We start from the raw sequence: 25,575 nt of genomic DNA, 5'->3' as shown, positions 1-25,575 counted from the left end.
CTACTGTGGATGATCAATCGGCTTTTTTCTCTGTTCTGTCTGGATCTGCGGAATCAATGAGGCAGGCCAGCTTTGGACCTGTTTGCCTCCTTAAGGAACCTTTATCTTCATCTCTTATGTTCTCCAGCCCCAGGCCCTCTAGCAGGGCAGCAGACATCATGCTGCAAGTTCAGTCCATCTTGGACCCCTACGTCTTTCCGCTCTTCAGCATAGTCAAGGAGGTGCTGGACAATTTTCAGACTCGTCACAATGTTACGATGACCCTCATAGCCCCATTCTGACCCATGTCATATGATTTCCAAACCTGCCACAGTTGTTAATAGATTCTCCAAGACTCCTTCTCCAATCTGGATATACTCATTCAACCTCACCTCAGGAGATATCACCAATGGTGGCTCGCCCTTACCTGGATATACTTCACTGTCCGGAAGCTTGTCAGAATGAAGGGATTCTTAAGACGTACTACAAGGCTATTACAAAATGCAGACATCATCTAGCTCTGTCTGCCAGACTAAGTGAGAGAGTCTCTCTCTCTCTCTCTCTCTCTCTCTCTCTCTCTCTCTCTCTCTCTCTCTCTCTCTCTTGTAGGTCTAGAATCTCATATTCCATCATTAAGGGGTATTGAGCTACGTTTAACTCAGTATCGCGGTTTGCTGATTTATCCTTGGATTTTTTAGCCAAGAACGAGAACCCCTCCAAGATCTGAATCCGTTCTTTCTCCCTTAAGAACTTAATGGAAGAGAAGACATTCTTGATAGCCAAGAGCAGTGCTTTGGGCACCCGGGAGCGCCCACCAGGTCCCGAACTCTTACCTCGCATGGTATAAGCTCATGCTCCAAGTGCCTAGGAGCTCTCACCAGCTCACCTAGCATCCAGCTTGTCTGGCACCTACTACAGACTGGCGTCAGCTCCCAACCGTCTGGTGTCAACTCTCCTATCTTCCTTGGCTTTGGGGAAGAATAGAGAGCTCTATATCCAGTTGGAGATTTCAGGTATTACCGGATCAGGATCGGAAGAGCAGAGGACCATCCATATCCTGTAGTGTTCTGGCAAGGACCCATTTTATCCTCTGACTGAGAATGGCCTCCATCTTGAATGAACTTTATTTCTTGAGTCCACTCTCAGAGTCAGGAGAATATTTTGCCTGCATTTAAGGGAAGTGGTAGCAGATTTTGACCGGATAATGAAAAAATTCATAAAACTCAATGAAAATATGTGAAAATATTCTTATGATACCTACATACGTGTGTAGAAAGTTTTGAAACTATACATGAAAAGAAAAAGAAAACAATTAACACCAAAAAAGTAAGAAAATCTTACTCTATTTCAAATGCTTTCACGGCAAAACTATTTACTTAGGATAATTCTGTTAATTGAATTAGAAAGAGCATAAAATTTTGAACAAATGTCCGAAATGAAATATGTAAATTCTGAAAAAGTAAATTATGGAAATATATCCAAAGTGAAGACCAAATGCAACTTAAAAAAAGTAAGAATAAATATCTTTACATAATTCTAAAGATCTGTTCTCGGGCATTTATAGATCTTATAAAGACCTTTAGATTGATAGCAAAATCATCTAAATAGCTTTAAAAATTGGGAAGATGATAAGATATGAGGGGGGGAAAACTTACATTTCTTAAAATCTTCCAGGACTGTGTGCAAGGGCTTTTACTTTTTATCAAATGCTTTTACCGGCAAAACTGTTTGACTTTGGATAATTATGTTAATGGCATTAGACAGAGTGTAAAACTATTAACAAATGTCTGGTATTAAATATGTAAATTTTGAAAAAATAAATTATAGAAAAAATATAAAAAAAGTGAAGGTTCAATGCAAATTGTAACAAATAATCACTAAAAAATTCAGAAAAAATCTTTACATAATAATTCAAAAAGTCTGTTCATGGACATTTATATAACTTTGAAAATGATTCCCAGTTTATCTCAGTAGCATAAAAAATAAGGAAGATGATAAAATTTGAAGGGAAAAAACTGACAAGAGCGTATCAAGGTTTTCTGAGGATTCATGAAAAATACTTGTAAAGTGGCTAAGAATTTGAAATTTTCTGGGTGTGTTGCCATGTTGTACTGTTATTTTTCTGAGTGAATAGCATGTTTTCAGTGCGTAGATTTTCTCCTACTGTCTCTTCACCTTGTAAGGTGTCAATTTTTGGGGAGCTTGTGGGGCACAATGTACCTGGAGCACCCACCACTTTCAGTGGATGGGTTATGGTTTTATTTCAGTGTAGGTGACAGTGTTGTTTGGTTGTTTTTACTGTGGTACTGCACCCAGGGCAGGGGCATTTTTTTGAAGTTTTGCTAGCCATCAGATAACTCCTTCAATGCAAAACTTCCATTGATGCTTTGTTAGCCATTGGAATACAGGATTCCTTAGCTGCAAAGCTCCTACTTAAGTAGAGGCGCTCCACAGCTATACCGCCACGCCACTACAGGTAAGATGAGTACCAACCAGAGGCGGCTTTCTCCTGCAGTAGCTGTCTTGACTGATAAGGAAACGACAAGCATTGTCTTCAGTGCTAGCAACTTTTCTGTTTCAAATTCATTGCATGTCTTAATGTCTTGGAGTAGAATATGTCCATGTATCCCACCTCCTCTCGATGTGGATTCAGCATGTAATTACTTGGTAAGTTACTTCTATAAAAATGACAGTTTTATGATAAAATAGTTTATATTTATATAGACTTACCAAGCAGTTACAAAAAATAGTTTTATATATACTTACCAAGCAGTTACAAAATCGGAGCCCTTCCTCCTCCCTTCGCATGGACATAAGGGCACAAACAGAATGAGGTTGTCCCCTAACTCGTTCCTAGTATTCCAGCTATTGGGTGGGACTAGTCACGTACACTGAACAATTGAAGCACTAGCGCAAATTTTGAGTTAAAGCTGCCACAACACTTTGAAACTATAGCTATGTAATTATTTGGCATGGCAAGTATATAGAAAACTTTATCATAAATTTTTTTTTTTTTTTTTTTTCTCTAAAATGCTGTAGCCATTATTGTGATATGTCAAAATCAGAAATTGCTTTTTTCTATCAGGCTGGCTGGTTAGTATGTGAATTTTAGAGTTAATTTGGTTTTTGGTTCAAGGGTAGACTATATTCCATTCTATATTTATGTAGAGCTAAAAAGAGTGTTTCTTAGTATTATTTTTGGTCTACGTTATCAAATAACCCTCCACAGCTAGGTCTAGTAGTCATCACTTCATCAAAAGTAGTCTTGACCAGTTTGAAATTTCCAAATGTACTGAAATAGTTAGCTGTTGAAATTTTCGCATGGGCCTTGGCACACAACTGTTTTGGTAATTAACATCATTTCCCGGTATGGGATTGTCATGTATTTGATTCTCTCCTTTTTTACTATCATGCAGTTTCTGTCCTAATTTAATTTTCTTCATCTATATTCTTTCTCTCACTTTTTCAATTCCTACTGCTTCTCAGCTTTAGCCTCAGAATCCTGTTTTCCCATGGGGAACAGAAATATTTTCTAAGGAGTTGTTCCATCACTGCATGGTTTTCCTTCTCCCTGTACATCATTAGCTCATCTATTACATTTTGGGCTTAAAAAATCTCTTGAACAATTGATATTTTACTGTCTGGAGCCTCTTCCCTGAAACTATTGGGAACATCCAACACACAGCACAAATTGCGGTCAATAAAAAATTGCCTCATAACATGTAAGAGTTGGTTAACTTGAAAATTCAGATAATGAAGTATAACTTAGTATTCAGGAAGGATCAACTATTTCATGCTAAGACAAATTTAAATTTCAGTTTTTGTAAATAGAGGAATACTAATTCCTGAATTTAGCAGGAAAAATTATGAACTTGCATTTAACATTGTATTTAAACATTATGATCACGACATATATCGATCTTGGAATGCTAGAGCTACACTTGACCCACTATGTGACTTAGAAATTCGTAGTAGAAATTAATTTGAAGTCAACAAATAACTATTGCAGCATATGCTTTCACTCGGAAATCCATATTAGAAATGAATTTGGAAGGAAACAAATGACTATTGCAGTATATTTTTATGTCCAAAAGTCTTATGTTCCTACCTAGAAACATGCTGCATTGAAAACACTATGCAACCGTGATGTTCTATGCCACTAATCTTTATTTATAAGTTTTGTAATAGATTGCATATTTCAGTTTGAATAACCAACATTTATTCAGGCATATAGCCACAAGAAAGTTTTTATTGGCAGTTTCCTTGCAATAAACACTATCACAAATAAGTTCCAACATATTCTTCATACCTGTATTGTCATTGAAAGTGGTCATGTTTTATGTAGATATAAGGAAAAAGGACAATGACATTAAACTGAAAATGAAAAACCATTTGATACCAGTCAGCCAGACTATTAAGTATAAAGTTGAATCTTACACTTGAACTGGAAAGCAAACATTGCGACATAAAAGCCTGAAGCAGAAATGTGTTAAAATAAATTACCACATTCCATATGGTAAGTTGATGATCATACTTTTGATGTTACTTACACAAAGCAACCTTTTATATTTAGCTGCGCCAAATATTTGGTATCATGCAAAGACTAAGTATTGACAAGTTTAGATAGATTTCACAATGAAGTTTCAGATTCTACGCTAGAATACTCAAGTCCTCATTGAACATATCTGTACAAGCTGGAATTGTTGAACTTTTTATCCTCACTATGATTCAGTAATTACATAGAGAGCGTTACTATCGAAGAGATACAGTATACAAAAATTCATCATCTACCATTCCCAATTAGAGCTAACAGAATTTTTTTTTTTTTCTATAAATGTAACCATAACACTCCTCCAGCACCAGAATATCCCCTTCCTTGGATAATGTGTAAAGTTCAAGTCTGTACATACATGTACATACATTCAACAATTATGCCCAAGGATCTAAAACCTTTGCCTCAGAGAAAGAACATGTATTTGTCTAATTTCTGCTAAAAGCCATGTAAAAACATGTATGAAACTAATGCATGTGTTTTTATCACCATTTAATAGCTATGTTTCTTTCAATATGGACATAGCCATGTTTCCATACCTGAAAGGGTAACAGGTGGCATGTGGTCAGCAAAATAAAAAATAGTGAGTTTAGATCACAGATAATGTAAGGGAGTATTTTGTTCTTTGGTTTTTGGGGGGTGTTGATAGCTTGAAACTTTGTAGTAAATGTAAGTCAGATGATTTGGGTGAAAAGATTTGGAAGTAGCATGATTAAGACCTAATTGAAGGACCAAAAAATCATGGAAAAGGCATACAGTAGGACCCAGAACTGAAGGTATTTGTCAGTAAGTGCTCAAGACAGGAAAACAGAGAGAACTCCTTGCAAGTCTTAATCTCACAAAGTGAAAAGCTGACAAATAAATGTTTATAATGATGGTAGTGTTATATTCATCTGGAACCCTCCACAGCATCCACCCCCCAAAATGATTTTTCCTTTATTTCCATTCCAGTCACCATAACCTTGGTTTAGGTTACTATGGTTTAATTCCACTTCTGTTTTTGAAGTAGTTGATTAACAACTGTGCAATTAAGGTACTCAGTAATCAGAATACTACAAGGAAAGGTTTCTTGGTAAATTGGCTTGATATTTTGGACTGCATGGCAATTGTAGTCAGGCAGGTATGGCTTCTAATTTTATACCTGATGCTAGTAGGATGATACAGAGCACTTTCGTACATTAATACTATACTGGTAGTTAATCACTAATCCTGCATCACTGGGATCAGTAGCGTACTGGATTGATGATATTGCTGGATCACAAAGAGTTAGGTTGGATTACATTTAACTGCCACTTTTGAGGCAAAGAAATATAGATGAAATAAAGTGTATCTATCCCCTTGTCACGTCAGTTCCATTTTTGCTAGTAATGCTACTCTTCTGACACGGCCAGTCATTCTCTTTCATTAGTTAATAACTCTCTCCCCACCCCTAAATGCCTATTGGAGACATCTGCATATGTGCAGCTAGTTAAAAAAAAAATGCTTTTTTTTTATTATTAAAAAAAGCCATTTTAATTGTGTTGCTGAACTTGGGTGCATTTTAACAGCCAATAATTAAGAGTGTCCCCCCCCATTGTTTTACATCAACTGATCTCGCTGTTTACCATTATGTATCAAGAAAACATCTCTAAATTATCTGTGTCAGAAGAAAATTTTTTGAAAACTTGTATTTTTTTTTTTATTGATTTGGATGAATTTTAACAAGCAACACTGCAGGCATTGTTTAGAAATTAGCTGTGTAAGGTAAAATCATTTAAAAGCATTTTGTATTTCTTGATTTTGGGTACATTTTCACAACCAATAGTTCTTTTTTTCTTTTCCATTGTTTTACATCACTTGATCTTGCTGGCTACCATTACATGTTGAGATAAAAGTTAATGTATTTTTCCATTGGTTTAGAATCAGTGTATCAACAAACAATTGGGAGTTCTTTCTTTTTCTCTATCCATTGTTGTTAAGTCAGCTGATCTTTCAGTTGTATTTGATTGAGATTACACAACCACCTCACTAGAACTTGATCTAGTTAGGAACTTACTCCATCTGTCATTGTTTTCCTTATACACATTTTTTCTCTGAATCACTGTTAGCAAAGAAACTGATTCTCCTTTTTTTTTCTTATGTCATCAACAGTCAAAGATCTAATGTTTTATCACTCCTACAAGCTTTTCAAAAACACCAGTGTCAAATTTTTTCAGAGTTCAACTTTATCTTTTATTATAGACAATGCACAGTGTTTGAGCTTTATAGGAGATGCATATCCTTTATTAATTGGAACTAAGGCTGGGGCTCAAAGTGACTAGCTAATGATAAATGGAGAAAAGCTTGAGAAGGGTGGGTTTACAATGATCTGAAAGAGCTTGTGGCGTTACACCAAAATTCGTGTTAAATTAGTGATGGAACTGGCTTGCTGATTAACTACCTGTATTTAAAATCTGATTTATTTTTCTTTATAAATAATTATTTACATTTTGTTTGTTGTATATACATACAATTTGTTATGAGTATACATGTTATTTTTTGTTAATTTACTATACATATCTTGATAATTTTTTTTTTGTTATTTCATTTTTAGTGTTAATATTTTTTTATTTTTTATTTTTGTTTAATATCTTTGTCTTTTGATTATTAATGTTTCAACCAGACACCAGCACATACCACTCCCTTCCAGTCCCCAGTGCATATGGTGGACACTGAAAACCACGGCTACAGTGAGGTAGGCAAATATTGGGTTGATTGGTAATCTAATAAAAAGGTATTTGTTCAGTTTTAATGAGATGTATTTCATGAGGTTAAAGTGAAATTACAGTCTGGAGTCTGACTAGTTGATGATTAATTGAAAGTAATTAAACCTTATTGCTCTTTTACTTTTAGATACCGCATGATTTTAAAAATTAGTTTTACATGAAATACTTCCTTAATAAAATGCATCACTAGACAGGTGTATTAACAAGGTCCATTTCAATCTAATTTTTTAATTTCTTATTAGGTAGGTGCATAATTATATTTAGAATTTTAAGGTGAGATTTTCAAGATTGGGAGTGAAATGAAGTTACATTGGTCACAGAATATGTTTAGTTATAAGGATAACACTCACTTGTGTTATGTAGAGTTAATATATATAATTTTGAGTTATCTTGAATCATGTAACCAAATTGTTATTGTTAGTCATTTAATTACTATTGTTGTTTTAGCATTTTATATGATAATGCAATTTTCATGGTTGCTTACCAAACTTTACTCAAGGCCCCAGGGAATCTTAGGAATTTTGGAAACGAGGGATAAGGATGTAACAGCCATTGATTGAGTTATAATTAATCAATTAGATGAAAAGCCGTGAATTAACATTAATGCCTTTTGAAGTTCATGCCCTTGAGAATGTAAGTGTTTAGTGTTTGGAGGATTAATTGGCTTTACTGTTATGTACAATATTTAAGTTTTGAAATGAATTTTACCTCTTTATTATGATAGCTCTATTCCCTGCATCAGGCAAGAGGATAAAAGAGTTGGAAAACTAAAAGATTAATAGGATCGTGTAGTTTGAAATTTTTGTGACCCATTTCATTTGGGTTGGTTTGAGTGTCTGTTGTGTTCCATTCAGTTTTGTTCTGTTGTTGGTCTGTTCAGACTTATTGGAGAGTGTTGTTGACATATTCTTGTTTTGATTTTTTTTTTTTTTTTTTTTTTTTCTGATGTTAATTTGGTTTTGTCTGTTGTGTATGAGGTTGATCAGGGAGGTATTGATTAAATGTATAGGATATGTAAGGTAAGAGATTGTAACACCCTTTTTTACTCATTAGTCTGTGATGGTCATGGCCTGTGCATATAATGTAGTAGTCTTTTGGTGCCAGGCTCTCATTCTCATGCTCAGTCTCCCAGATGTTCTGTTTCTGCCAGTATGATTTCATGTCATTTGTCCAACATGTAGGAGGTTTATGTTCGCAGCAATATGATCTGCTTATTTGAGGTTGCAGCCACCTTTGGTTTTGCTTCATCATTCTTGATCCCCTTCCTTTGCCACAAGATTCATCATCTGCTGGTATACTGCTCTCTAGTTAAGGAACTGCAATCTTGGTCAGCAGATGCCATGCTGTTAGACTTTTCACTCCTTTGCTATGATTCAAAGAGCTCTAGAAAAATTCCACCTAACTGCAAATTCACAAGATTTTGGTGACTCCAGGGAGTGGTTCCCAGATCTTGTCTCTTATGATAGACTGCTTGAGACTCCTCCCGAATGCATATAGTTTTACAAAAGGCTCCCCATGCTTCAGCTGGTCGCATGGAGACTTCCATCTCTTGCAAGAAAGTGGTTTTTCCAGGGTGCAGAAAATCCATCATAAATTCTAGAGACACTGGTTAGTTGTTGAAGCTTAATGCTATTTCAGGAGGATTTCCTGTACCGGTAACTCTGTCAGTAACCTTATCAAGTTCTTATCCATTTACCCTACACTAAAGGTTTTTTGTTTCCTCTGTTAACCCTTAAACGCCTATTGGACGTATCATACGTCGACTAAAATTGTCTGTTGGGTGCCGAGTGGACGACCGACGCCGACTACAAAAAAATTTCAACCTTCGGTCGAACTTTGACTTACCTAAATGGTCGAAAAACGCAATTGTAAGCTAAAACGCTTTGTTCTAGTAATATTCAATCATGTACCTTCATTTTGCAACAAATTGGAAGTCTCTAGCACAATATTTCGATTTATGGTAAATTTGAAAAAACTTTTTCTTACGCACGGGTGGTAACTCAGCTTAAAATTTCATAAATTCTTTTTTCGCCATTTTGTCGTAATTTTGCACTGTTCTATATTAGCCGTTACATAAAGTTTTATATATGAAAATGTGCAATTTCATGTACAATACAGCAGAATACAACCCATGGTTGTAGCTTTATCAGTTTGGAAACATTTTCATATAAACCACTTATAACTGCCAAATTTCAACCTTCGGTCAACTTTGACTTAACTAAAATGGTAAAAACGCAATTTTAAGCTAAAACTCTACGATCTAGTAATATTCAATCATTTACCTTCATTTTGCAACTAATTGGAAGTCTAGCACAACATTTCATTTATGGTGAATTTTTGAAAAACTTTTTCCCTACGCCCTCGCCAGAAATTCTTTCATTATGTTGTTGTAATGTTTGCACTGTTTTATATTAGTCGTTACATAAACTTTTATATATGAAAATGTGCTAATTTCATGTAGAATACAACAGAAAATAACTCATGGTTGTAGCTTTATCAGTTTTGAAATATTTTCATATAAATCACGATAACTGCCAAAATTTCAAGCTTTGGTCAACTTTAACTCGGACCTAAATGGTAAAAACGCATTTATAAGCTAAAACTCTTACATTCTAGTAATATTCAATCATGTACCTTCATTTTGCAACAAACTGGAAGTCTCTAGCACAATATTTCAATTTATGGTGAATTTCTGAAAAAAAATTTTTTCCTTACGCCTGCGCTGTAACTCGGCCAACATCTCAGAAATTTTTCACAATGTTGTCGTAATGTTTGCATCGTTTTAAATTAGTCGTTACATAAACTTTTTTATATGAAAATGTGCGCATTTCATGTAGAATACAACAGAAAATAGCTCATGGTTGTAGCTTTATCAGTTTTGAAATATTTTCGATACAAATCACGCATAACTGCCAAAATTTCAACCTTCGGTCAACTTTAACTCTAATCAAATGGTAAAACGCAAATTGTAAGCTAAAACTCTTACATTCTAGTAATATTCAATCGTTTAACTTCATTTTGCAACCAATTGAAGTCACTTAGCACAATATTTCGATTTATGGTGAATTTTTTGAAAAAAACATTTTCTTTACGCCTCGCCGCTGTAATTTCAAAATCAACATCTCAGAAATTCTTTCGTTCGTTGTCTAATATTTGCACCGCTTTTTAAATTAGTCGTTACATAAAGTTTTATATATGAATTTGTGCGCAATTTTATGTACAATACAACAAAAATAACTCATGGTTAGAAGTTTTATGGTTTGAAATATTTCAGCATAAATCATATAACAGAAATCGACTGGTGGGTCAATCGATTTAATTGACCGAAATGGTCGAAAACTGCAGTTGTAAGTTAAAACACTTACAGTCTAGTAATATTCAATCAATTAGCCATTTTTCAACAAACGGAAGTCTCTAGCACAATATTTTCCATTTATGGTGAATTTAAAAAAAAAAAAATTTTTTACGCCCATTGCTACGATTCATGCATCATTTGTGATGATATTTTCTTCAAAGTTGCTTTGATCGCTTTTTAAAATTTGTTATATACCAAAATCATCCATTTAGTGTACAATACAACTAAAAAAATTAACTCCCTTAGTTTTTAACCGCTTAGCTTATAGCGCCATTTGTATACAATTATATACGAGTTTTTTTTTCACTGTCATATATTCCAATATTTATATATGATAATATTTTTTTCATTTCTGATGGTTGCATACTTTAAACTTCATGCAATGACAAAAAAATGAGCCAAAATGACCTCTTAATCTTGAAAACTAAGCTGGTGTGATTTTTGAAAAACTTTTTTTCCGCTTACGCTTAACTCACCAAACGCATACGGGAGACATTTTTGTAAATAGGGCTTCGGCGTTAAAGGGTTAAGGGGTATCGTCTCCCATGAGATTTTATGGGGGATGGTACTACATCTCCCAGTCCCAATACATCTCTTATATCTGTCCATGAATATACTCAGGCATTGTTGCTGGTTTTAATTCTTATCTTATATATTATAGGAGCTGTAATTTTAATTTTGCAAAGTAAAGTATAAAGAAAAATATGAGACAGAACATAGATGCTTGTTAACCCTTAAACGCCGAGCCTCTATTTACAACAGTGTCTGCCGTATGCTGGCAGGGTTTGAGAGTTAGCGCCGAAGCGGAAAGAAAGTTATTTTTTTTAAATCACAGCATGCTTAGTTTTTAAGATTAAGAGTTCATTTTGGCCTTTTTGTCATTGCCTGAAGTTTAGTATGCAGCCATCAGAGATGAAAAGAAATATCATTCATATAAATATTGAATATATGACAGCGCCAAAAAAATTTCATATATAATTGTATACAAATCGCACTGTGAGCAAAAACGGTTAAAACTAATGTTTTTTTTTTTTTTTTTTTTTTTTTTTTCCGCTGTATTGTACACTAAATTGTGATGATTTTGGTATGTAATAAAATTGTAAACGATCAAAGCAACACAAAGAAAATATTATCACAAATGATGCATGAATTGCAGAATTTAGCAGACGTGAAAAAAAAAGTTTTTTTTTATTTTTTTATATATATACCATAACCGACATATTGTGCTAGAGACTTCTGTTTGTTGCAAAATGAAGGTAAATGATTGAATATTACTAGAATGTAAGAGTTTTAGCTAATTGCATTTTTTACCATTTCGTCGAAGTCAACGTTGACCGAAGGTTGAAATTCTCGGCACTTATCGTGATTTATATGAAAAATATTTCAAAACTGATAAAGCTACAACCATGAGCTATTTTCTGTTGTATTCACATGAAATTGCACACATTTTCATATATAAAAGCTTATGTAATCTTAATTAATGTAAACGATGCAAACATTGGACAACATGACGAAAGAATTCTGAGATTTTCGCCGAGTTATCACACAAGAGACGTAAGGGAATTTTTTTTTTTTTTTTTTTTTTCCTCCAGAAATTCACCATAAATCGAAATATTGTGCTAGAGACTTCCAGTTTGTTGCAAAAATGAAGGTACATGATTGAATATTACTAGAATGTAAGAGTTTTAGCTTATAATTGCATGTTTTTACCATTTCCTGCCAAAGTTGTTGCTGCTTCTGAAATTTTGGCAGTTATCGTGATTTATATGAAAATATATTTCAAAACTGATAAAAGCTACAACGATGAGTTATTTTCTGTTGTATTCTACATGAAATTGCTGACATTTCTATATATAAACTTATGTAATGACTAATATAAAAGAACATTACTTATTAACGTGATTAAAAGAATTTCTGGTGCGGACGAAGGAAAAAGTTTTTTCAAAATTCACCATAAATTGAAATATTACGCTTTTTCGACCATTTTCGCCGAAATGTTGACCGGTTGAAATTTTTTGTAGTCGACGACGTACGCCCACTGGCACCCAACAGACAATTTTAGTCGACGTATGATACGTCCAATAGGCGTTTAAGGGTTAAATAGTTGAGTACTGTATATGGAATAATCATTCTGGTTGTTAAACAGATAGATGCCTAATGCTGGAAATGGAATTCACCAAAAAAAAAAAAAAAAAAAAAAAAAAAATCTTTAATCAGAACTATTCAACATTTGAACTGCAGAGATTTGATAAATATTCTACATGATCTAGCTCCTTCATGTAAAGAATGTAGAATAACACTAAAAGTAAAAAGTGCTAAATGTTCTATAGCCTAACATGGATACCAACAGAAAAAGGATATTTTTCAGGGAATTTCCCAAGACTAGATAGGTCTCATCTCTTAGTAGCATTTTTTTTTTTTTATTCAGCAGTAAAGGAGAGATGATTGAGGCTTGACCACTTAGGTTAACCTCTAGTTGAAATCAAGTTTGTGTATTGTGGTGGGCCCAGTTATTGTTCAAAACTTGAAACTGCAGTTGTCCACTGCTTAACATTATTATATGTGAATTCTCAGGCGATACATAACTCTGTACTTGAATAATTTAATATATTTTGCAGAAATTTATAGCTATATTGTTTTGCTTAGCCATGTTATTTTTGTATTGTTAGTAAGCCTGTTACTCATATACGGCTAATTCGTAGCCTGAATGTCCCAGATACTAGAATCTAGTTGCTTGGTAGAACAAAAATATGTGCCACAGGGAGTGTCAGGTACCAAACAAGCACCTGTTTCAATTCTCTGGCTTGTCAAGTGTTTGTCAAGCTGGTAACAGTTGGTTTCCCAGACTTGAAAGCAAAGGGTATATCTTACAGCTTTTGGACTGATTTATTTATTTGCAGGTTATAGAGATAATTTTGCCTTTTCTTTATTACTGATTTTTGCCATGGTAAGTGTTTTTAGTCTTGAGGATTTTTTAGTCTTGAGGATTTTTGGTGTGTTTCAGCTTGGGGGAAGTACCCATTCATTATATTTTTAGAAACATGGTTTCAGGCTATTAATTATGGTTGATGGTGCGATAAGAAAATGTTTTTGTAAATTATAACATATATCTCATTAATCATATTGCCTTCCTCCTGGCATAATATTCTTCACTTTTGGTCTGGGCATGTACATAGGAGCCTTTGTCTTTCAAGATTTAACAATTTGTTGCAACTTCAGAGCTGTTGGCATAGAAATTGGGCTATTTATTGTTTGAGCTAGTATGAAAAGGGTATTTTTATTTATAAAAAGTAAAATGTACTGATTCCCTCCATTTGGCCCCATCTGAGGCAGTAATAGACAAGTTTTGGTTGTTCAAGAAGCTGAGGGTGATTTAAAATTCTATTATGGCCTTTACAAGAGTGGCATCTAGTCCTCATTCTACAAGTAGACAGTGCCTGGTAAAACCACTATTTTACACTTGAAGGTTATGTAGCAGAACCTGAAAGGTAGATGTATATCTGCAGAGGCAACCGCGGCCTTCACAAAATTTTGTTAAATTTTGACCACCAACCTTTACCAGGCCAAATGGAGAAAATTCTTTAATTTTTGTAATAGGAGGATTATTAATCTGGTCAACGTTTCTATCTCTCAGTTAGCTGATTTTGCTTGTTAGACTTCAAAGGAAGCTGCCACTGTGTGCAGTTTAAGGTTACAGGTCAGCCCTTAGTCAGATCACTGAGCAAGATGGTGCAGATGTAGCCAGTTCAATGGATCTTAAGAGGCATTCTCAGTGAACCCTTGCAAGAAACTGTAAATGACATGACAACGAAGAATAGACACTGTTTTAGTTAGCCTTCGTATCTTTGATGATGACTGCAACTTTTAGTTAGCCTTCGTATCTGATGACAACTGCAAACTTGCTCACCCACTCTTGCCTGATTTTGTGGCCTTGAATGAGATGCTTAGCTTCCAAGATTCAACAGTTAACTTTGACATACCTACAGTTGAACTTTGACTGCCAGTTAGGAAGATGGGTTGCTTTTTCACCAGTTGTTTCAGAAAATTGACCACCATAATCTAATTCTGGCTCAAGCAAGCATTCTTGGAACTTGCTACATTATTTTTGGAAGGTAAAGCAAAACCTAAAAAGTCATGGTTCATGAGTTCATCGGCCTTTGAACATTAATGGCTTTTAAATGGAATTTAAATTTATTTTGTTTTAAATTTGGTAACTATGGGATATACTCGAGGCAGCACGTATAAATGGTCAGCTACGTATGTTTTGAACAGGCAGCAGTTGCAGGATGAGTTGTTACTTCTAGGTATGGTATAAGGGGTTCCATACTTCTTCAGCTTTTTCTCTTTATATTATGACATCCTAAGAGATGTAGAAGTCTTGGGTTGGCAGCTACATTTCCACGGTTATGGTGGGAAGTTAACAGCCTTGAATCACTTGCCAACTAAACAAACTCTTCATTTTTAATTTTCATTAGTATGTTACCTTATGGCATCCCTTGCTTGAGAAGATGAGTCTGGGATAACTGGCCCATCCTTGTTTTAAGATAGATTCTTCATTGGACTGGTCGGTACCGTTCTCGGCTAGCACTCTGCAGGGCCCGAGGTCAAATCTCTGGCCGGCCAATGAAGAATTAGAGGAATTTATTTCTGGTGATAGAAATTCATTTCTTTGGTATAATGTGCTTTGATTCCACAATAAGCTGTAGGTCCCATTGGTAGGTAACCAATTGGTTATTACCACTTAAAATAAGTTCAATCTCTTCGGCCAGCTCCTAGAGAGCTGTTAATCAGCTCAGTGGTCTGGTTAAACTAATGTATACTTGACTTTGTTTTAAGATGCTCCATTAGGTACTACTTTGCAATTTGAGACAATTAACAACTTACTTTCTCACTTATATTGTTTTGTGGACTGCATATGAGTGTAAGATTTTGAATATTTATAACAATTTTTTTTTTTTTCTCTCTCTCTCTCTCCAGTACAGATCCATCGTTCATTTAATAAATGACCCTCTTGGCCCCTCTGATTAACATTTTACCCAATACCCAATTAATAAAAGTATTTTTAAGTAGGTGATTGATGGGTACCTGAGGCTCCAGGTTGCTTATGTGCTTTGGCTGTATTGTGTATCTTCTGTTTGTTGGAAAAGTTTGTAATGTTGGTCATTCAAAGACCATTAATGTTAGCTACAAATGAATTGTGGGTTTGTATTGCAAAAAATTAATGTGTGCAATAGAAATTTCATTTAATAAACCTGTTTTTATGGCACAGAATCAACCTCCTTTGGAGAACCGTGACTATGAGAATGCCCATCCACCTGCCAATACTCCTGGAGCTCACTCTGATGGAGGACCTCGTTCCGTGTATTCAGAACATCCAAACACACCGGCACCACAAACGAGAGTAGAAGAGGAGGAGGAAGAGGTAAGTTTTTTAAAATTTATAAATGTGTAAAGAGAGGTTTTGTATGTGTGGCATAGGATTTTAAATGATTTCTCATTTACAGTTTAAGAGATTTTTAGATAATGTAGACTGCGATTTACCCGATTCATTTGATTCATTATTTTTATTATTCCTAGCTGTAGTGTTTCTATGGAAAGTCTAATACAGAGAATAGAGTTTGATTTGTTTGTATATTGTTGCAGTAAGCTGTATAATGTATGTTTGAAATTTTGGGAAAATGGGATTGAAATTAAAGAATCTGTACTTTTTTCCCCCCCCCTCATTATAGGAGGAGCAAGCTGATGACGAAACATATGAACAGTTTGAAGAACGTGTCGTTAACAAGAGAGCAGCTCACATGTTCCATACAATCCGGAGGAAAATTGGGACTAGTAAAAACAACAAAAGCAAGAGCATAAACTTCACAGACTTTGTGCAGAAAAACAATAGAAAGCAGGTAAGCAAATTAATGTTGACTGCCTAATGAGATCAGAAGTTAAGAAGGGCATAGTTAATGTAGTTAAACGTTTATTATTTAATAGATTTCCTTTAGGATATTTTGTGTATCTTTCTCAAGATCTATGTATTTAGTATAACTTGACCTACATTTTTGTATTAAATAGACAGAAAACACTGCTTTGTATCTTTCAGTAGGTTGTTATTAGTTCAGCCGGTTGACATTTTTCTGGATTACCAAATTGAATTGTTAATGCTTGTAATGTTAATATCATTGTTATAATGCCAGGGTCAAACTAATTTTAGCTTTGTCAGTGTGATGATATGGAGAGTTCTAGGGGAATGGAATGACACGTTTCGTTAATTTGAAGTGACAGTTGGTGGTTGCTTGTAGGGCAGTAACTGTGAGTAGAGAATGAACTAGAATACTTTTTTTTTTCTTATTTAGTAAGTGCAAAATGTAGCTGCATAGTTTTAACTGGTCTGTGATCAGTGTTATGACTTTAATGTAATAAAGGTTTATGTAGGAGCAATTTTATTATAAATTTTAGAATAATAGCTGTATTTTCCCCTTTTTTCTCCTTTTAAAGGTGGCTCAGAAATTCTACACAATGCTTGTGTTGAAGAAGTTGCAGGCAGTTGAATTGCATCAAGAATCAGCCTTCAGTGAAATTCTCATTAGTCCTGGACCAATGTATGATAACCCTTCACTGTAAACTGATATAAATATCTATTTTATTATAATGCAGTTTGGGAAAATTTTTTATTGGTGTTGCCCATTTCCTATATTCATAGTTGGGCATGTAGTCAGACACTTTGGTGTTCAGTTTACAGAGGTGATAATGAATACTTTTCACCAGAATCACAAAATACAATTAATTTTTGGTGCAGAAGATACTGAAGAACAATCCTGTCGAGTTTTATGTGCACTTGAGAAATTGAAGCAAGTGTTTAGAGAATTGTTTTCTGTGAAAACAGTTTTAGAAAAAAGAAAAGTTTGTAAGCCATTTTAAACATATTGTCATGCATTGGTTGGATGTTCACACAGCAATTGCTGGTAATTGCAGTATGTTTTTGTGAAATTCAAAAATACATATTACAGATGAATAAACTAGGAGAGATGAAGAAGTCTACATGTTATTCTTGTATAAAATCTAAAATGTCTTACCAAAATTTTTTATTATTTCAAGGAGGTATGGGGAGCTTGATGATAAAACTTAGCAGTTAAGTTTTTGTGATCTAGTGGTTTGTAACATGAAATGTTACGGGGATTTGGTGGGATGTGAATTCTTGTCATAAAATTCATGGCCCACAAGCTTTCCAATGGCCTTAAAAGAAAAGTTGGTTTTTAACTTTGTGTGTGATGTTTGTTGCAATGTAAAAGGAATTAGAGAAAGATCGGATATCACTAACATGATTTGTAAGACAGTCGGTATCCAGTAGTGACAGTCATAGTAGTTAGTTTTGTTTATAGATTAGGGTTTATAGTCAGACTGTTAATTTTTAGTATGGGTGCTGTGCTAGTAGTTACAGCCAGTTGCCATTCCCATATTGATACATAGCAAACTCTGTTTGATTCTCACATTTGATAAACTTGGTTAGATATGTTTAGATTCACCTCCTCCATAGTTTGCCAGTGGCATGTAATGTGAATTGATTGCTGTGTGGACATGGAATGATTTTCAACAAAATGTTTTTATAGGTATTGATTTCATATGCAAGCTTATTAAATGATAAGGATAAAATGTCCTGCTTTAAGAGCAAGTACTGTACATAAAATATGTTTTGTGAAAAAAAGTGTTATTCCTTGCAATGAACATTTTATGGCTAACTTTGTCAGGGTTTCTTTGGGACAATCAGATGTTTTGCCTGAGAATAGCAAGTGTTAGCTGAACTTGCGATGCTGGAAGTGTACTCTCCATGAGTATATCACTACAAGAATGAGAGTACTTGCATGCAAATTTTAAAATTTATTACCGAATTTGTAATGTTGACAAAAAATAAATAACCCAATTAGTGAACTGGAAAATTAAGCGTATAGTTATGAATGTTAATTGAATTGAAGAGAATTGTTTTTATTTTATTAATTTTCTCCAGTGGAATGAATGGGACTGGATATCACTGAGCATTTATTTTCACGCCATACATTATACTTGCATACTTTAGTCCGACCATATTTTTATGTGCATTATTTTGTGGTGTCAGTTTTAGTTTTATTTGAGAAATACATAAATATTTTAGTTGGTTTGTATAGGATCAACCCATGCAAGAGTAGGTACCGCATTGCAAGATAAGATTTCCAGTTGTAAATAAACTACATATATTCTTAGTTGCACTGTACCATATACTGTAGTATCTGGCTGTACTTGAGTGCAGGTTTTCTGGATTTAGGTATTCACTCGGGGAAAATTTCTGCTCACCCCAGTTATGACCTCAGGTGATGGTATTCTTTATTATCATAGACTCAGAGAAAAGCAACTGAAAGGATAGAGCAGAAATTTTAAGATGCCCCGGATTTTGATGAAGTACAAATTTGTTTTTTACCACAGATATTATTTGTTGTTTTGATTTTATATCAGGCATTGATCATATCACACTGAGAATCTTTAATCCTTAGGAAGGTGCACATTCATTTGTGGGTTCTTTTAATGGATTTCAATAGTGATTCTCATTGCGGGCTGATCAGTTGTCTGTGCCTACAACAGAGTGTTATGCAAAATAGTAATCATTTGAAAAATAGCGTTAGGAGCTGTCTGTTTGCCAATGTCATCTATTTACTTTTTATAGCTTATCTCTGGTTGAACGTTTCGTGATACCAGCACAGTGCAGAAGATAGTTTAAATTTTGTTCTTTGCAAACTATGAAAAATTGGTTGAATGGCTTTTGCCTTTTAGCCTTACAACAAGGTTTATATAGTTTTCCCCCCCACCCCAAATGATTGAAATTTATATAATTTTTCCCATTTTTTATTTTCATATGATTTTAAAAATTGTTTTACAAACATGTTTAACAATGTGATTTCTCTACTTTTCCTAGGGGTTTTGGATTTAGTTGAAATTAGGAGAGTAATTTTCTTATCTACATTGAATAATTTTTGTAGAAGTGGAGATATTCTTATGTATTTTGTATGGTTGTTGTGTGATAAAAAGTTTACTGTGTAAATGAACTTTATATGTCAAATAATAGAAGTAATATTACATCTGTACTCTGATAAATCCAGTCATACACCATTACTGTATTGCACATGTTTTACCACTTCTGCTTTTGTATTACCCTCATGAGTGTGTGGAGGGAAGGAATATGAAGTTTAATAATATACATTTTGAGCATTAAAATTATGCAGACCAATATATTGATATTGTAGTAACTGCTGTGTAGATTTTCTCAGATGGGGTAACTTGTCAGATTTTCATGTGTACTATGAGGATTTGCCTCAGGCAGTATACACAAACACTTTAAATGCACAGAAGACAACTGGCAGTTCAGTATAGATATCTGCTTGATTTTGATAAGGCATACTATTAAACAAATGGTAAATCCGATTTTGGAGATTGTAACTTTAGCTATGACAGCCATAACTGCGCTAACTCCCCTCGTACTGGTAAATAAGAAAACAGTTGTAACTTGCAGCCTGATGGTTTAGCTTCTTAAATGGCGGAATGTACTTTTAACAATTACAGTATTTCTTTGTCAATGAAAAGGAGAGACATGCTGAAAAAGGACAGTGACATGAAATTGTAAATACCTTATATTTGTAAAAACTTATTATATACAGTAACATTAAATAGACCCAAATTTAGCCTAAATTAAAGAAAATATCCTATATATCTTGTTGCTGATTCTGGTAAATTCTGGAGACAAAATTTTTCAGGTTCATATAATTTGGTAGGGTATACTTGCTAGATGTGTAAAAATAAAGTAGGTAATCTTACATTACTGTAGCCAGGGATGACTTGCTTTTGGTCACCACTAAACCCTAAACTTAAGCTTGTTTGCTTGACCTTTACTCCATGTACAGTAGGTGCTGGTCCTGTAATCTTGAATATTGTTCCCTCACGAACAATTTGGTTGTGCCTTTCTCCACTGTTGAATGATCTCAAACAACAGCTCAAGGTCACTTGACAAAAGGGGAGGGGGGGCCCCAAATCCTTGGGTAGACCATTTGGTTGTTACATTATCAAGCTCCCAAAGGACAAAAATATGGACTTTCATTCCTTCTGTATATAACAGAATATGTGGTACAGTATAAATATACATGTCTGTATATTACTTAATTCCTGTATAGAGACAGATGTTAGGAGGTGAAGAGTTTACATTATATATAGTTAGGATTTTTTGAAATGAAAAGTTTTATGTCTACTCAAAGTAGTCTCAGTAAGAAATCATATGCATTTTAATGGTTCATAATTTTTAAGGTGACAACATTCGGTAGATGCAATTTCTGTCATGGTCTGTGTGGGAAGGAATCCGAGATTTGTTCTGGAATAATCGTAATATCATTTGCCTATGCTGATAGATAATTTCGCCTAATAGTGTATGTTGACTTCTGATTGCTACAGTTACATTTATTCTTACTTTCAGAAGCTTGATCTTTCAGTGTTTATCTGTAGGCTTAAAAATTTTAAGTTATGAAAAATGACCTTAAAATATTATAGGTCTCTTTTGTTTAAGGTTTTCTTTTACACATAATAATCAATAAAAATGAAGCTGATAATTTACTTTTGTAAAGGAAAACATTTTTTTATGGCTTATGACTGGTAGTTGAGGCTATGTATGCATGCATTTAGTTGCAATGCAGTTAGGTAATGAGGTTCTTGTAATATTACCTCTATTTGGAAAGTGTGTGTGTGTGTGTGTTTGGTAGGTTAAGATATATTTGATGGAATTCTGTCCAGTTTTGGTTTTACTATTGAGTATATTAAAAAATTGTACTAATTTTGTAGATTCATAATTTTTCCCCAGGTGTGAAGTTATAAATGTGAAAATAGTTTTATAAGTGGTCACTATTAGAAATAAAAAAAAAAAGGCAAATTTTTTTTGGTGATCATGGAATTGGTTATATGAAATTTAGATAAAGAGAATATTTATAGAATATTATATTGAATACAATGTAGAAACAAATCATGTATTATTTACCTTCCAGAATCTCTTAATGGTGGTGATCCAGTGATTAACATTGATATTTTTGGTTGCCGGGCATTGCTAGGTTCAATGTTATATGAGCAAAATTTGAATCCATAACGTAAAATGTTCAAAATAGTACACCCAAAATTTTTTGAGGTTTATGGTTAAAATTTCACGAATTGAAATAAATTGGCTTTGTGAATGTTCAGACAGTTGGATATAATGTTCAGTACTGAGCTTGAAATTCCTAACATATAAGCTGGGAGAATACCCAGTGCCAACACTTCAAAAAAATAATTGATGCCAAACCATGACTCTTCTAAATTTGTTTCATTTTTGAGGTGTGCAAGTTCTCAGGTTCATTAAATTTTTGTCTCAAACTATTCCCTGTGAGTGGGTAATGCCATCAGTGCACCGGAGGATACCCAGTGCCAACACTTAAAAAAAATAATTGATGCCAAACCATGACTTCTAAATATGTTTCATTTTTGAGGTGTGCAAGTTCTCAGGTTTATTAATTTTTTGTCTATCAAACTATTCCCTGTAAGTGGGTAATGCCAACAGTGCACCTCACCTAAGTTTTCAGCCCAGCTGCAACCCCTTTCTTTCCTTTCCTTTTAATGTAATTGTTTATATCTTCCATCTTAACTTCCACCCCTTCTAACAATTGCTTCATAGTGCAACTCCCCATACCAAGTACCAAGTAACAGTGTTGTTGTGGAGGGGCTCTGGGCTAAGGACCATGGCCTAATTTGGGGGGGGAAGGACTTTGCCTCCACCTGGAACCTCCTCCAGCCTTAGGCTTTGGTCTTTTGCCCAGCCAATTTTTGGCATGGTTTTTTTTCTTAATCTTTCATTTCTTCACTTCTTTCTCACTATCCTACCAATCCTCTTCCTTTGTCCCACACCTAACCCGTAGATGTGAGTCTGTGCTGCAAGAATAAAGGCCAACTTCAGGTTGGTCTTCTGTGGCCTCCTGAACACCACGGGGCACAGCGTCCTTTTTTCTTTTTTGCCCTTACTCCTTCATGCTCCCAATCAGTCCCCCAATTTTTTCGACTTTCCTGACTCTGCTAATTTAGAGACCACAAGCCAGACTACTCCCTAAGAAATCTCATCCCTATCCTCTTTTACCATGTTACCTGTCATCTTGGCACATGATGCCCACACTCCCATTCCACCAGTTCATCTTTGGTGATTACTCTACAGCCTTATGAACCACAGCATTCTACCTTGAAACAATGGGCCACTACAGCACCTCTTCCTCAAACAATTTTCTTAGGCGTCAACTCCATCCTCTTCTACCCAACTTAAAATGTCCTCCAGTTCCCACCCAGCCCTTATGTCAACCTTCCTTGGACCCGAGAAGTGGGACAAGTACTTCGTCATCCCGCTGAACGTTCCTTACGCGAACAATACACTCCACTTTCAAAAGTACCTGCGGAGACAGGTAGGAATGGTGAAATTCCTAACAAGAAGCGACCGCTCACGTCTTATGGTGAACACACAGGCTCAGATTGAAGCAATGTCCACCCTCAAAGACCTACAAGGTAATGCCTTCCCTACCACTCCACATCCTCACCACAACAGTTGCACTGGAATAGTGGTGATACCCTATTTGCTGAAATCATACCCCTCAAGAATGCAAGCTGTGGTACAGGCAGATGGAGGCCACAAAATATTAAATACTCAGAAACTTATATAAATACCTGTTCTGAATTACTTATGTTTTAGTCCATATCACTTTTAGTTTATATACTGTCACAAAAGTGATCAAGTACTTGCTTATTATACAAATAATAAGACCAAAAGCTACCCTCACTAGCTGGTGAAACTTGAAACTCATAACAAAAATATTAAACTGAATAATTCTAAAGGTACAGTGATCCTTAAACTTGCTCAACACTTGAAAATTCAATCTAAATTTATCAAGTTATGGGTGGGAGTAATAAAACTGATAATATGAACAGACTAGGGGAAAGGGCATCACCCAACAAATACTAAAATTGTTTTCCTGGTTCTATTTCACTCCACAAGTCTCAGGTGAACAAACAGATATCACTTACCTTGTACACACACACAAATATCTCTAATCACTATTGGTCAAAACAAAATGTGCTTCTTAAATCTTTAAAACAGACAATTTATTTCAAATTAAAAGTTATAGCAGAGTTCACAATCTCAAAATGATTCACTATTACTTGACAACAGTGCAAAGATTTATGTATTTTTAACCAAAAATTAAGTCACAAAACTTTGTCTTATGAAATCATTTAATCAGTAAATTCGTCATTAAATTTCACTCCAGAAGTTTTAGGATATAAATCCTGAGACATCTGCATAATTATCAGTGTCTGGCAAACACATTAACAAATGGGAGTCAATACATGACCACAGAATCCCTTAATACTGAGTATGCATTGAAATCTTCACAGTGTAACTTAACACCGACAAAACTCTAAGCAATCACCAACACAAAACTTTGGATAAATATTGTGAAATTATAAACATTTCAACTTGTGTGAGTAATATGAAAACAAAACACATAAGAATGAAATAGGCAAAAAATGGAAATATACCAACAGCAATTTCACTAAGACAAACTATGATTAAAGACTGATAAAATCTTTCAAAAGATTACCTTCACTTTTTAAAAAAAAGGATAAACTCACGTCTTTCTAAAACTTCCTCAAAGACAACACTGCCAAGTCACAATTATTTGCACTTAGTAAAAAACAGTTACCAGCAAGACACATTAGAGCTTACTATAAGAGATATTATCCACCCTCTATCAAAAATAATAATTTCTCTCTATCACAGTACAGTACAACATATATCAAGTAAAGAATCTTTGCTCTTCTTCAACAGAAAATAGAAAAACACATTTTCACAATGCTTGCAATAACATAAAACACCTTAGATCATTCTTACAAAATATATACACTTTGTGGGTGAATTTGACAAATCTTATGTTTTTGTGGAAGGAGGATAACCAACTTTATATACCCTTAGACACAATACTGAACCAGAGAGAGAGAGAACTGCTGCCTTTGAATTCCCCATGGCAACTCCTGGCTCTCTCTGATTTCCCTTTGTGTATATATGGTGGGTCCTAAAGGGTTGACTAACCAGTCCTTCAGTCTTTGAATATAGATTTCTCCTTCCACCTCTCAGTATACATGATACATAAAGTATACCACACATTATGCCTACAAGTATACATGTCGGTATACATACAGGACTGAGCTTCAGCGCCTTATCTCAAGATTGACATCATCCGTTTTCCACTCAAAACACCTGTACATAGAGAAAGTATTTTTAAGTGCATTTGGTTTAAGCCAGCTGTCCAAGTGTCAACTTCATTCTCCACTTCCTCATTCCTTCTTCTCAGATTATGAACACATAATAGGCATAGAGAAAAAATAATTTCAGAACAGGCACAATAGAAACAAACATGTAACAAGCATTCAATGAGAACTGTCACCTCTTCAGATATGTGGGGCAAGTGGCCCTTCTGAATGTACCCGCACCTGTGTCACCACAGAAATGGGCTTATCTGATAATGTTTCAAAATATCTTTCTCTCTCTACAGCATTTAAACTTTAACTTCCACGAACACAGTGTATTATAAACATGAACGATTATACATTACAAAGTCACTCTAAAACACATATCAAATAGCTGAAAATTATATCAAAATATAGAACACAAGAGTCATCATGAAGAAACATCTCAATATCTCAATATATATATATATATATATATATATATATATATATATATATATATATATATATATATAATTTATATAATGTATAAATAAGCCTGTTATATTACAAAAGTAGTTTTACATATTATAAAATGTATCCTAAATCATTAGGATATAACAAGTAGTTAAATTAAAAAGGGTTAAAAATATAAGAGA

At 34.4% G+C, this 25,575-nt stretch overlaps 1 protein-coding gene across 5 annotated transcripts in view; it reads left to right on the top strand.

Moving 5' to 3' along the window:
* vtd (RAD21 cohesin complex component verthandi) overlaps positions 1-21,647 on the top strand; it is a 52,811-nt gene extending 31,164 nt beyond the window's left edge. For 4 of the 5 annotated variants that reach the window (XM_067082145.1, XM_067082161.1, XM_067082154.1 and 1 more), the window contains exons 7-10: positions 7,173-7,244; positions 15,900-16,052; positions 16,360-16,527; positions 17,117-21,647. In XM_067082145.1, the coding sequence (XP_066938246.1) occupies positions 7,173-7,244; positions 15,900-16,052; positions 16,360-16,527; positions 17,117-17,242 (519 nt within the window). In that variant the 3' untranslated portion in view covers positions 17,243-21,647. The remainder of the gene's footprint in view (positions 1-7,172; positions 7,245-15,899; positions 16,053-16,359; positions 16,528-17,116) is intronic. The other variant, XM_067082167.1, reaches the window with a different exon arrangement.
* The last annotated feature ends 3,928 nt before the right edge of the window (positions 21,648-25,575 follow it).

Source organism: Macrobrachium rosenbergii, chromosome 3 (assembly GCF_040412425.1).
Source record: "Macrobrachium rosenbergii isolate ZJJX-2024 chromosome 3, ASM4041242v1, whole genome shotgun sequence".
Taxonomy (NCBI): Eukaryota; Metazoa; Arthropoda; class Malacostraca; order Decapoda; family Palaemonidae; genus Macrobrachium; species Macrobrachium rosenbergii.
Note: the sequence above shows the minus strand (reverse complement) of the source record. Positions and strands in the feature narration are given on the sequence as shown.